Here is a 13,156-nt window from a genome sequence, read left to right as displayed (position 1 = left end):
GTCAGTTGGACAAACTGTCTTTTCAGTCCGAGCACCCATCTCTGAGCGCTCCCAGCATAGCATTATAAAACAACTAAAATCATATTATATCATCAAAATGGCCGCGAAAAAGGTAAAATGCAGACAGTACTCTATTGAGTATCTTAGCTATGGCTTCATACCGTCTCCTAACAATGACCAACTCCCAATGTGTTTACTGTGTGAACAAGTATTTTCCAATGAGGCAATGAAACCCTCACGTCTAAAAGAGCACCTTAACAAGATACACCCGGACAAGGCAGATAAGCAGCGTCCATTCTTCCAGGCCCTCAAAGAGAAACATGGTAGGAGCACCATCAGCAGTCTCTTCGCTAGGAAGACCACCCAGACTGACAGCGGGCTAATAGCATCCTATAATATCTCCCTGCTGATAGCCAAATGTGGGCAGCCATTCACAATTGGAGAGAAGTTGGTACTCCCTGCCATCAAAGAAGTAATATCTACTGTGATGGAGCGTGATCCCACACAGGTGCTGAAATCCATCCCACTCAGCAATGACACCGTAGCAAGCAGGGTAGATGAAATGGGCGCCGATACAGAGGAGCAGCTGTGTGCCATCCTGCGGGAAACTCCATTCAGCCTTCATCTGGATGAGACAACCACTGCTGACAATAATGCTCTGTTGATGGCCTATGTCCACTATAGTGCCTCCAACAGTCAGGAGATGGCTGAGGAATTTTTATTTTCCAAATATCTGGAAACAGACACCAAGGGCCAGACCATTTTTAATGCACTGGATGCATATCTACAGGAGAAGTCAATCCCAATCAAGAACATCCTTGCATGTGCCACTGACGGTGCCCCGTCCATGGTTGGCAGGTACCGTGGCTTCACCGCTCTGCTGAAGGAGCAGGTCCCGCATGTCCTCACAGTCCACTGTGTCTTGCACCGCCACAACCTTGTGGCCAAATCTAAAAGTCCACCTCTCCATGAGTCTCTCAATGTTACAGTCAAGGCAATAAACAAAATAAAAGCCCACGCCCTGAATACCAGATTGTTCAGACAGCTGTGTCAGGAAAATGACGAGACCTTTGAGCGTCTTCTTCTCCACACTGAGGTCCGCTGGCTCTCAAAAGGAAACTGCCTTGCTCGCTTTTGTGAGCTGTTTGACAGCATCGTGGAGTTCCTGGAGGAGGTGGATGCAGCTCTTGGGGAACAGGTGTCATCCAGCCGCTGCGACATCATGTACCTCGCAGACTTCTTTGGAAAAATTAATGAAGTCAAACTGAAGCTCCAAGGAAAAGGAGTTACTCTGGTCCAGAGCAAGGCGGTCATCCAGAGTCTCACCTCCAGGCTGGATCTATACAGGCAGAGCATAGGCAGGAGGCAGTTTGCCTATTTCCCGCTGTTGACCAAGGTAATCTAGCCTAGGCTACTAAATTATGATAATAATAAATAATACATGTAATAAATGTAGGCTACTCTATGCAAAACTATATTTGTGTTCCTGGTTAGTATAAATAACTTATGTTCTGTGTTCTTATGTATTATGAGTATAAACTTTAAGAAACATCAATTAGTTAACTAATTAGCAATAAAATAACCAGTTCAAAATCAGATAGTAACATTCTGCACAGATAACAATTTCCTGGTTATGCTCATTGCAGGTGTCTGAGGCTCTTACCGATGAGCGCCTCCTCATTTACACAGAGCACCTGAGGATGGTGAATGCTGACTTGAAGATCCGCTTCAGGGATCTTTTGGACCTTGATGTTCCCATCTGGGTGGTGCAACCCTTTCAGGCGGACGTGGCGGAATGCGAGCAAGCAATCCGGGAGCATCTCATCGACATCCAGAGTGACGATGAGGCCCAGGCTATTTTCCGCACCTCTGGCTGGGGCAACATGTGGGTCAAGTACTCTCAGCGTTACCCGGCTCTGTGGGAGAAAGTGAGGCTGCTTCTTCTGGCTTTCCCAACCACATACCTGGTGGAGCAGGGATTCAGCCAGGTCCTCCACATGCAGTCCAAGTACCGCAATCGCTTGGACTTGACGGCCTCAGGTGCACTGCGACTGAAACTAACTTCTCTGCAACCCGCAGTGAAGAAACTGGCGGAGAACCACCAAGCGCAGGGCTCACACTAATCCCCCCCCCCCCCCCCCGTGCAATTTGGCGAAATGTCACACCAGCACACTTAAAAAACGAACAATGTTAGTTGTAATGTACAGTTTTGTAGCCTACTGTTTGTTCTGCACCAGACGTGTGCAATTGCTGCTGTTCCGTAGCGTCTGTCTGTATTCTGTTTGTATTCTCTTGTCTGAGTTTGTTTAACACTCATAAACATAATTTGTATTCACATTCACATGGCTTTTCTGCTCTCTGATGACTAATCATAATGATATTCCAACTGCCCAGTTAAATCCAATTTATTATTTGGCATTCAGTGACATGCTTTTTAAATGATATAACACAGAATATTAGTCAACATTAATATTCAGGGGAGAAAATAAGCCTAATTTTTTATGGGGGGCGGTAAGAGACCTGGATAATGGACAGGGGGGCGCTGGCCCAAAAAAGGTTGAGAACCACTGGTCTAGTCAGTCAATCGCACCCTCTGAGTCAGCTATTATCTATCTATTATAGCTCAGCTCATTAACCACAATGGTTCAGTCAAAACTTAGAGCAAAAACAATTGTACTAAGTGTGTAAATATGTACATAGTTAGTTTCTAAACCTGCTCAGCCTTTTTAAAATTAATTTAGCCTTTCAGAATTGCATATTATGCAAATTAGTTGATTATGTCATCTAGCTACTTTTGGGAGAGCCAACAGCTACTTCCATTACAGAGGAGTTGGCAACACTGACTGTACCTCACTCAGCACTGACTTCAGAAAAGTCAAGTAAAGGACATTTTGAGGGTCATTGTACATGAGTACCACCCTCAGCCATGTAACAGTGCTCACTCGATTTGGTGACGCTGAAATGCAACTTCAGCTCCTCCCACTGGTCCAAAATGTGTGATACTGCCGGTTCAATGGATAGCCAATGCATGGCACACACTTTAGTTATTTGTAAGGGTTTCACACACTTTAGTTATTTTGTAAGGGTTTCTCACCACAGGTAATGGTCTCATATATGGCCTTGTAAGCCTCCCTGCGCTTTGGAGACACTGAAAGCCAGTTGTACGTCTCCCTTACCAAATACGGTGCCGCATCAAGAGGGTGCGGGGGTTTCGATTGGTGGTGTTGATGAGGTTGGAGTAGTAGGCAGATTTGGCAGCTTGGAGTGCGTCACGGTAGGAGGAGATATGGTGCTTGTAGGCTTCGGCATGGACAGTGAGGTGGGTTTTGTTGTGGAGTTTTTCTAGTTGGCGGCCGGTCTGTTTCATGGTGCGTAGTTCAGCGGTGTACCAGGGGGAGGAGGTGGTGAAGGAGACAGTGATGGTTTTCAAGGGGGCCAGTGAGTCAAGGGAGTCAGAGAGAATGGAGTTGAGCATGGTGGCATAGTCTTCCGGGTTGGTGGGAGTGGAGTCAGTGGGGAGGGCAGAAGATATGGACTGAGATAGAGTGAGTGGGTTGACAGATTTTATGTTACGGAAAGAGATGGGGGGTTTGATGGGGTGGCGCGGTAGGGGCAGAGGGGCAGAGAAGAGGATGCAGTGGTGGTCAGAGAGTGGAAATGGAAGAGGGTGGGGGTTGGATATGGGTAGGGAGGCAGAGCAGACAAGGTCGAGTGTGTGGCCTTTTACATGGGTGGGGAAGTTGATGTGCTGGGTGAGGTGGAAACAATCAAGGAGAGAGAGGAAGTCAGAGGTGAGGTTGGAATTGGGTTTGTCGACATGGATATTAAAGTCACCGGTGAGTAAGAGACGGGTAGAAAGGGAAGAGGCGATGGTGAGGAGTTCAGAGAGATCAGAAAGAAAAGAGGGGTGTGGCTTCGGTGGGCGGTAGAGTAGGAGTGCAGTTATGGAGTTGGGGAGTGAAAAGGCAAGGTATTCAAAGGATGACATGGGTGGGAGGTTGAGGTCCAGTATAGTGACAGTTAGGGAGTGTTTGTGGAGAGCAGCGAGACCACCCCCTCGCTTAGAGAGGCGGGGTTTAGCGATGTAGGTGTAATTAGGGGGGGTGGCCTGGTTGAGTGAGTAGTAGTCCAGGTTGTTGTCCAGTATTAGTTCAGATATGACAGGGGATTTGTTGGAGAGAGAGCGAGTGTTCAACAGTGCAAGGGAGATGGATGGGGGAGCAGGGGGGAGAGAGCGGAGGTTTGAGGGGTCAGCGGTGCGGTGTGTGGTGATGACAGGTGAGCGAGAGTTAGTCCAGAATGAGGGGATGTTTGTGCCTTCAGGGTGGTGTAGAGTCCGGTGTCGATGTTGCTGGGAGCCTCGATGGATGTAGCGGCGGCGGCGGAGAATGCCTGCCTTGGTGGCGGCGGTGGCAGCAGCAGCAGTGAGGCGATGGTTGTGGTTCAGTGAGTGGAGGTCAGTGGCAGTATAGGTGAGACGAGAGAAGGGCAGGGGGAGGTGGGGGGTAGGTGAGATGGCCGGGAGTCTAGGGCAGAACGATAGGAGCAGCAGGAGGGTGAAACCAAGTTGGAGATGAAACCAAAGTACAGGTGGGAGTAGTTCAGTGGATAGGTTGGGAGTGACTAGTAGTTGGTGGGCAGTGAGTTGTGTAAACATGGCAGTGAACCAGAGTGACAGCATTACCATTATCATTACCTGGAGCATTCTGCTACTCAAGGGCACCAAAGAGGATCTGTATTTTGGCTATCATTTCCTTAAGCCTTTGGATGTCTTCCAGTGGTATTCGACCGACTATGTTTGTCAGGTTCTATCCAATCATTCCAAGGGATTTGATAGTGCTGACGAATGCTTTTGATATCATTTGCACTTTGTCACAGAGCCATAACTTAACTTCTGTAAAGAGAATGTATTTATGCCAAGAGACCGAGTCAGATCTCCCTGGTGCCAGAGACCAGAAGGAGCACGCCTGACCCAAGCAAGCAGCCAAGGCAAGGTGCTAGATTAAACTATTTAATTAACTCAGCTACTTCCCCCAGGCATAAACAAGCCTACTGTAGACAATTGACTATCATCCCCAAGCACACCCCGTGTATATGTATACAGACTACCTAAACCTGAAGCTCACAGCCACGTTACTACTTTTACTATCTATTTATTTACTATTAAACTGCTAGTTGTATCCTGTCTTGTGTCTTTGTCACTTATTGTCACTTTTTTATCTTGACTTATTGTCTATGCCTATTGCCTTATTGTCTTGTGCTGCAATGTCAGGAACTGAAGCCTAAGAATGTTACTCTCTTACACTGTTATGAGACGTAACAATAATAATAATAATAATAATAGTAATAATAATACATTAGACTTATATAGCGCTTTTCTAGACACTCAAAGACGCTTTACAAACTGAAAAGATTGAGTAGTAAAATAAAAAGAAACAAAAAAAAGAACAAAAAAGTATAGGGGTCTAATTAATTTTAAATCTAAATCTAAGTGTCTTTGTAGGACAATCTACTCTGTATACTGCAAGTATATGTAGATTCCCGCCGGAAAACAAGCAGCGCCAGCGTCCTCTCTCGACCCGCATTTCTTTGAAAGGTGAAAAGTCTAACAAAACTGTAATGTACGTTACCTGAGCCCTGTCCCGATGCTGCCTTCCTGGTAGACACACGCACACAGAGACGGGCAGGACTGGACCCCCTAGCAGGCAGTACTGTAGGACGTGCATAAACACAATCAGATACATAATTCACCAAAAGACTCCAAACTTAGCTCCAAACTCCCTCTGACATCCCTAGGCTGGGTCCCCCTCCGCCGATAGAGAGAGAGAGAGAGAGAGAGAGAGAGAGAGAGAGAGAGAGAGAGAGAGAGAGAGAGAGAGAGAGAGAGAGAGAGAGAGAGAGAGAGAGAGAGAGAGAGGGGAGAGAGAGAGAGAGAGAGAGAGAGAGAGAGAGAGAGAGAGAGAGAGAGAGAGAGAGAGAGAGAGAGAGAGAGAGAGAGAGAGAGAGAGAAGCTGCGTGTTCCAGAGGTGAGAGAGAAGAAGAGAAGAGAAGAGAAGCCCCCTGGGCCCACACTTCTTATTTATAAACAATAGTATGCAAATACAGTTACAAACAATGGTCCTATGTCACTGCATAGTATAGATGCTTGAGGTGTGAAGAGTAGGAGACCCCAATATGATGTCACCCTGCCTAAAAGTCATTCCAGGTTAAAGTTCAAGTCAGATTCACAGGAAGTAAACATATGGCCCTTAAGTCAGATTCACAGGAAGTAAACATATGGCCCTTAAGTCAGATTCACAGGAAGTAAACATATGGCCCTTAAGACAAAGGATGTGTTTACAAGGTGTCATAAAACCCCCCTTGTCAGGAGAACAGGCCCATACCATATACCCATGCATGTGTGTGTGTGTGTGTGTGTGTGTGTGTGTGTGTGTGTGTGTGTGTGTGTGTGTGTGTGTGTGTGTGTGTGTGTGTGTATGCGTGTGTGTGTGTGTGTGTGTGTGTGTAAGTAAAATATACTACACTTATATAAATTCTTACTATCAAAAACTGATTAAAGAAATGTTTTCTTTAGTTCAATGCTTTGTCCTGAGTCGTCTGTTTGTTTGATTTCTTCTTTCTAATCAATCAATGAAACTATCATGAGGAAAAACATATGACAAGATAGGATAACCATAGAGATAGAGCTGATATGGGCATACCTATCTAATGTCAATGGACGGTAGGCGGTAGACACAGGTATGGTTTGTTTACCTATGTAAAGAGGTAAACACGGACAGGGTCCTGGGTAACCAGAGATCTGTCCAGCTGGTGGACAAGCCTACGATACTGGAGAGGCAGGGGAGACTTTGGCATTTGGATTTTTCTGTTTGGTGTGTGGGTGTGAGTGTAGGTGTGTGGGTGTGGGTGTTAGTGTGTGTGCGTGTGTGTGTGTGTGTGTGTGTGTGTGTAAAGGGGCTGGGAAGATAGAAATATACACACTTTAGAATGCAGGCCAGTTTAGTTCAGGAGAGAAGAGGAGGAGGAGGCAGGGGAGGAGAGGAGGAGGAGAAGAGGAGGAGAGGAGGTAGAGAGGTCAGGAGGAGGGGAGGTAGAGAGGTCAGGAGGAGGGGAGGTAGAGAGGTCAGGAGGAGGGGAGGTAGAGAGGTCAGGAGGAGGGGAGGTAGAGAGGTCAGGAGGGGAGGGGGAGGAGAAGAGGAGGAGGAGAAGAGTGAAGGAGGAGCGATAGATGAGAGACTGAGACCAGGGGGACGACCGCTGTTAACGACACATCCTCTTCTCAGATGAGTCCTTTCTCGTTCTCTCAATTCTCTCGTTCTCCTGTTCTCTCCATTCTCTCATTCTCTCCATTCTCATTGTCTCATTCCCTTCATTCTATCATTCTCTCGTTCTCTCCATTCTCTGTCTCTGGGATATTAGCCTGTCAGCCACCAAAGACGACAGAGACTAAGGACCGTCCGGAAATAATGGAATAAACGTTTTCATTAATTATCACGACAAAAGGCGAAAGGCAAGATTATCTCTGGTTTCTATTTACTTTCCTCAGGTGTAGGCACCGACCAACTGCATTCTGGGTCCCCCTCTCCTGTTCCACCGCCTGTTTAAACTCTCGCCGCCTATTAGAGCATCTATAGAGATCTGTAGTTTTTTTTAAATGTTACGCCATTTTTTTTAGCAGACGCTTTTAATGCCCAAGCGATTTACAATTGACAGATTACAGCTACAGCATTCCCCCTGGAGTTACTGGAGGGCGCAGTGCCTTACTCAAGGGCACACTACTTCCGATTCACCGGTCCAACTCACTACCCCACTAGACCACCACTACCCCGCTATCATCTGAGGTGAGGAACCTTCTGTGAGGACCACAACCATGGGACCTGACCCCACCATGGAACTTGACCCCATGACCACCGGGGCTGCAGCCAGGTCCTCTGGTACCACAGGTAACTCCTCCTCCGCCCTGGGCGGCGCCCCGCTGACCTACAGCGACATCGAGAGGGACTGTCGCCTGGTCAACCCCAGCACGGCCGACGCCTGGCTGCTCGCCAAGGCGCTGCTGGTGGTGACAGGGCTGCTGGGTAACGCCATGCTGCTCTGGCTGCTGCTGAGGGGGGCCAGGGCACTGTCTGCCTCCAAGGTCTATCTGTCTGTCTGTCTGCCTCCATCTGTCTGTCTGACTGTCTGTCTGTCTGTCTGCCTCCAAGGTCTGTCTGTCTGTCTGCATCCAAGGTCTGTCTGTCTGTCTGTCTGTCTGTCTGCATCCAAGGTCTGTCTGTCTGACTGTCAGTCTGTCTGTCTCCATCCAAGGTCTGTCTGTCTGTCCACATCCAAGGTCTGTCTGTCTGTCTGTCTGTCTGACTATCTGTCTATCTGTCTGCCTGTCTATCTGTCTCTGTCTGTCTGTCTGTCTGTCGCTCTGTCTGCCTGTCTGCCTGTCTCTCTGTCTGTCTGTCTGTCTGTCTGACTGTCTGTCTGTCTCTCTGTCTGTCTGTCTGTCTGTCTGTCTCTCTGTCTGTCTGTCTCTGATTGTCTGTCTGTCTGTCTGCCTGTCTGTCTGTCTCTCTGTCTGCCTGTCTGTCTGTCTGACTGTCTGTCTGTCTGTCTGTCTGTCTGACTGTCTGTCCACATCCAAGGTCTGTCTGTCTGACTGCCTGTCTGTCTCCAAGGTCTCTCTGTCTGACTGTCTGTCTGTGTCTGTCTGACTGTCCACATCCATGGTCTGTCTGTCTGTCTGACTGACTGTCTGTCTGACTGTCTGTTTCTCTGTCTGACTGTCTGTCTGTCTGACTGTCTGTCTCTCTGTCTGCCTGTCTGCCTGTCTGTCTGTCTGTCAGTCTGTCTCTCTGTCTGACTGTCTGTCTGTCTGTCTGTCTGTACTGTAGGTGGTGTCTGTCTGTCTGTCTGTCTGTCTCTCTGTCTGTCTGTCTGTCTGTCTGACTGTCTGTCTGTCTGTCTGTCTGTCTGTCTCTCTGTCTGTCTGTCTGTCCTTCCTTCTCTGTCTGTCTGTCTGTCTGTCTCTCTCTCTCTGTGTGTCTGACTGACTGTCTGTCTCTCTGTCTGACTGTCTGTCTGTCTGTCTGTCTGTGAGTGTCTGTACTGCAGGTGGTGTGTCTGTGGTAGGTGACTAGTGTGTCTGTACTGCAGGTGACTAGTGTGACTGTCTGTACTGCAGGTGGTGTGTCTGTGGTAGCTGACTAGTGTGTGTACTGCAGGTGGTGGGTCTGTGGTAGGTGACTAGTGTCTGTACTGCAGGCGGTGGGTCTGTGATAGGTGACTATTGTCTGTTCTACAGGTCTGTGGTCTGTCTGTCTGTACTGCAGGTGGTGGGTCTGTGGTAGGTGACTAGTGTCTGTACTGCAGGTGACTAGTGTGTGTCTGTACTGCAGGTCTGTGGTAGGTGACTAGTGTGTCTGTACTGCAGGTGGTGGGTCTGTGGTATAACTGACTAGTGTGTCTGTACTGCAGGTTTGTGGTCTGAACCTGGCAGTGCTCGACATCGTCTTCCTCCTCCTGAAGCCCATCTCCATGGTTACCTACTACCTCCGGGCCACGCACATCAACGTAACCATGGATACGGGCGAGGAGGTTTACCTGTCGCACCTGGGCATGGCAGAGGTAGGCACCTCCACCATCAACAGGATCGGCTGCCCTCTGCTGCTCACCTGCATGTGTGTGGAGCGCTACCTGGCTGCAGCCTGGCCCGTGGTCTACCTGAAGCTGGGCAGGTGGGAGTACAGAGCCGTCTGCTCAGGCCTGGTCTGGGTCGCCACCCTCACCATGGCTCTGGTGGCAGGTGAGAGACTAGGGGGCTGGGTTAGGCTCTGGTGGCAGGTGAGAGACTAGGGGGCTGGGTTAGGCAGGTGAGAGACTAGGGGGCTGGGTTAGGCAGGTGAGAGACTAGGGGGCTGGGTTAGGCAGGTGAGAGACTAGGGGGCTGGGTTAGGCGCCCTTTCATTGGTTATAATGTTGAATAGGTCAACTTCCACCAGCCACCTTGCCTTGCTTGGCTGAATGGACCTATCGCTAAGCCACCCCCCAAAATAGAAATTGTCCAATCATATCACAGCAAAAGTCACTACAGGCAGAAAACTCGGCCAAACAACTCGCTAATATCTGATGGTGAAAAGCTTCTAGACTAAATATTCTTTAAAAAACATGTCTTTTACTTGCTGTGGTAAATCAGAAATCAGAAATTTGCCGATTCCCACCATTGTAAGTCATTGAATGTCATTCAGTCACGGTAAGTCAGTGGCTGTGTTTGAAATGGTATACTAGCATACTGCATACTAAATTCATAATAAGTATGCCAAAACCAGCCGACCGTTTACACTGCCTCCCAGAATGCATTTCGCACCTCCATTGGCCAAAAGCTGTAATTTAAAGTGTTAACATGTCATTTTATGAAGTTTTAATATGTTTTCAGGCGAGAAAGTAACCACATATATTCCCAAAATGTGTCCAGTTTATCAAAATAACCTGTTTATATATCTGATCTGACGTTTTTTTCTGTCTTCTGTTCCCTAGCTACATTACGGCTGCGTTCGTAAATTCGCCCTGGAAATCTGATCAGCACTCATGGAATGCCTCTTGTCCAATCAAATTACCATGACGTTGAACCCAGTGTGCGCTCCGGCACTCTCAGAGCGAATTTACGAACGCACCCTATAGATACCTTCACTGTAGATACCTTCACTGTAGATACCTTCACTGCGGAGTTCGACAGAAACATCGTAACATAATTATAACAAGTTGTAAAATTATTTGGGGGGCCAATATCTTTAGCTAGCTCAAGTAACTAGCTTACTATATTGTTGTCTTAGCAGTTGGTAAAAGAACAGGATTCAAATAAATATATATGAGCAATAACATATCTTGGGCTTGCTGCAGCAAGCACAATAACAACCAACTTGTCCATCTGAAGCTACAATACGATCATTCGTGATTGGGCTACAGGCAGTCAAATACTAGGCGAACGTGTGTGTAGGACACAAATAAACTTGGATTTCATGCATTTCAAGTGGCATCTTTGTAATCATGACAACCTAGACATGTCTAAGAATGCATTTCACCATGTAGATTCCCAATATAGTGAAAATACCACCGCTCATCCGTGATCAGACTTAGCTGGGGTGCTGCAGCTGAAGAGTATCAAATAGAGTGCAAAAAAACAGCATCTGCACACTCAAATCTGTGCAAAAAACTATGTTTATTGCGAGCTTTCGGTCTCCAGGCTATCAGACAATGTAAACAACAGCTGTATGGTGAGTTTGTATGACGCAGTTTGACGAGGCTGAAGAGACGCGCAATGCATTTGGGGGATTCAGTACCCGAGTAGTGTCCAGTCATATCGTACTTAAATAATTCCGAAAATATAGTATACATACTACATTTCTCGCATACTCAAATCTCGCATACTGTACAGTGTGAACGCTCTCGCGTATGAGTAGTATGCTAGTATGCCATTCCGAACACAGCCAGTCAGTCACTGTGAAACGTTGTTTGTTTGTCCGAGTTTTCAAAGGGGGCGTGGCTTAACGGAGGAACGTCACAACGCTTTCACTTCCACTTTTGTTTTAGTTTTTTTAACCGACAATGTCATTGGTCGCTACGGAGCCCCCCTGGGGTCACATGGTAGAAAAAATATATTTGATGTGTGAATCCGTTCCCTCGGTTTAGTAATCCGTTCCCTCGGTTTAGTAATCCATTCCCTCGGTTTAGTAATCCGTTCCCTCTGTTTAGTAAATCGTTCCCTCGGTTTAGTAATTCGTTAGGGTTAGGGTTAGGGTTAGGCCCTACAAGCCAGAACGATCGCAAGGATTAGGGTTAGGGTTAGGGTTAGAATCCTTGTGATTGTTCTGGCTCGTAGGACCTAACCCTAACCCTAACGAATTACTAAACCGAGGGAACGAATTACTAAACCGAGGGAACGGATTACTAAACCGAGGAAACGGATTAGCCTACTAAACCGAGGGAACAGATTTACTAAATCGAGGGAACGGATTCACACATCAAATTATTTTTTTCTACCATGTGACCCCAGGGGGGCTCCGTAGGTCCCCAATAGTTTAATATACAGTTTACTTAACTTTGCCTTGACATTTTTTACATAATGGCCACGGCAAGTTCACAGGGTTCTTCTTGTATATTTCTGAGGAGACTAAACTGTCTAGGGCCCAGAGTTGATCCATGTTCAGGAAAAAGGCAAGACCCTAACTTAACAAACGTCTCCCCTCTCAAACAGTTTTCGTGGAACCGGAACGTATCTGGATATCGGTGGCCGCCGTCATGTCCTCTCTCTTCCTGGTGATGTTGGGCTGTCTCGGGGGCGTGGTGTGGGTGCTATGGAAACCGAGCCCCGCCCAGACCCGTGACGGGTCCCGCCCCCTGAGAAGACGCGCGCTGGTGAACCTGCTGGCTGTTATCGTACCCGCCGCAATCGCGTATCTGCCGGTCATAGCACTCCTGCCTATCGTATCTCTGGTCCATTCCGGCAGACAGCCGTTAGATGATCAGTTGTGTTTAACCACCGATGTGTTGAATTTCTTCCCTAACTTTGGTGTTTACATCGGACCCATGTTCTACCTGGCGAAAGCCAGACAGGTGATGTGTTGCACAGCAGAAGGAGAGAACAGAGTAAATGTATGTCTGGGGGCGGCTGTGGCGCGGGAGGTAGAGCCGCCGACTAATGATCGCAAGCTTAGCAGATTGGTGGTTCGAGCCCCGGCTGGCCACATGTCGAAGTGTCTTTGGGCAAGAAAGATCGCCCCAAATTGCTCCCAGTGAGTGGGCCGGCATTGTAGCTTGCCGCCATTGGTGGGTGAATGAGAGACCGTTGTAAAGCGCTTTGGATAAAGGCGCTATATATTGTAGCGAACGTGTCCTTGGTAGTGTAACTCGCCCCATGCGGGAATCGAACCCCGATCTCCCGCATAACCGACGGCCGCGCTAACCATTAGACCAAGAGAGTTAACTCCCTTGGAGGAGCTGTTAACGGGCCTCATACAGGATCGTTACACTATCCTCACCGTTCGGGAGAGCGTGCCCTCACGCTTCACTATGTCAAGTCCCTCACGTGGACACGCCTCTCCGATGGCCTTACTTCCATCCCAACTTTCGGTTGGTGTAGCGGTGTAGCGAACGTGTCCTTGGTAGTGTA

At 47.9% G+C, this 13,156-nt stretch overlaps 1 protein-coding gene across 1 annotated transcript; it reads left to right on the top strand.

The window, feature by feature from the left end:
- Nucleotides 1-226: 226 nt before the first annotated feature.
- On the top strand, nucleotides 227-2,123 carry LOC308163899 (zinc finger BED domain-containing protein 5-like; the record flags this gene model as incomplete). Its single annotated transcript, XM_080538075.1, has 2 exons — nucleotides 227-1,396; nucleotides 1,647-2,123. The coding sequence occupies 2 exons, from the start codon at nucleotides 227-229 to the stop codon at nucleotides 2,121-2,123; spliced, it is 1,647 nt and encodes a 548-aa protein (XP_080394201.1).
- Nucleotides 2,124-13,156: the final 11,033 nt, after the last annotated feature.

This window comes from Nansenia antarctica (assembly GCF_963989245.1).
Source record: "Nansenia antarctica genome assembly, chromosome: 8".
NCBI classification, from domain to species: Eukaryota; Metazoa; Chordata; class Actinopteri; order Argentiniformes; family Microstomatidae; genus Nansenia; species Nansenia antarctica.
Note: the sequence above shows the minus strand (reverse complement) of the source record. Positions and strands in the feature narration are given on the sequence as shown.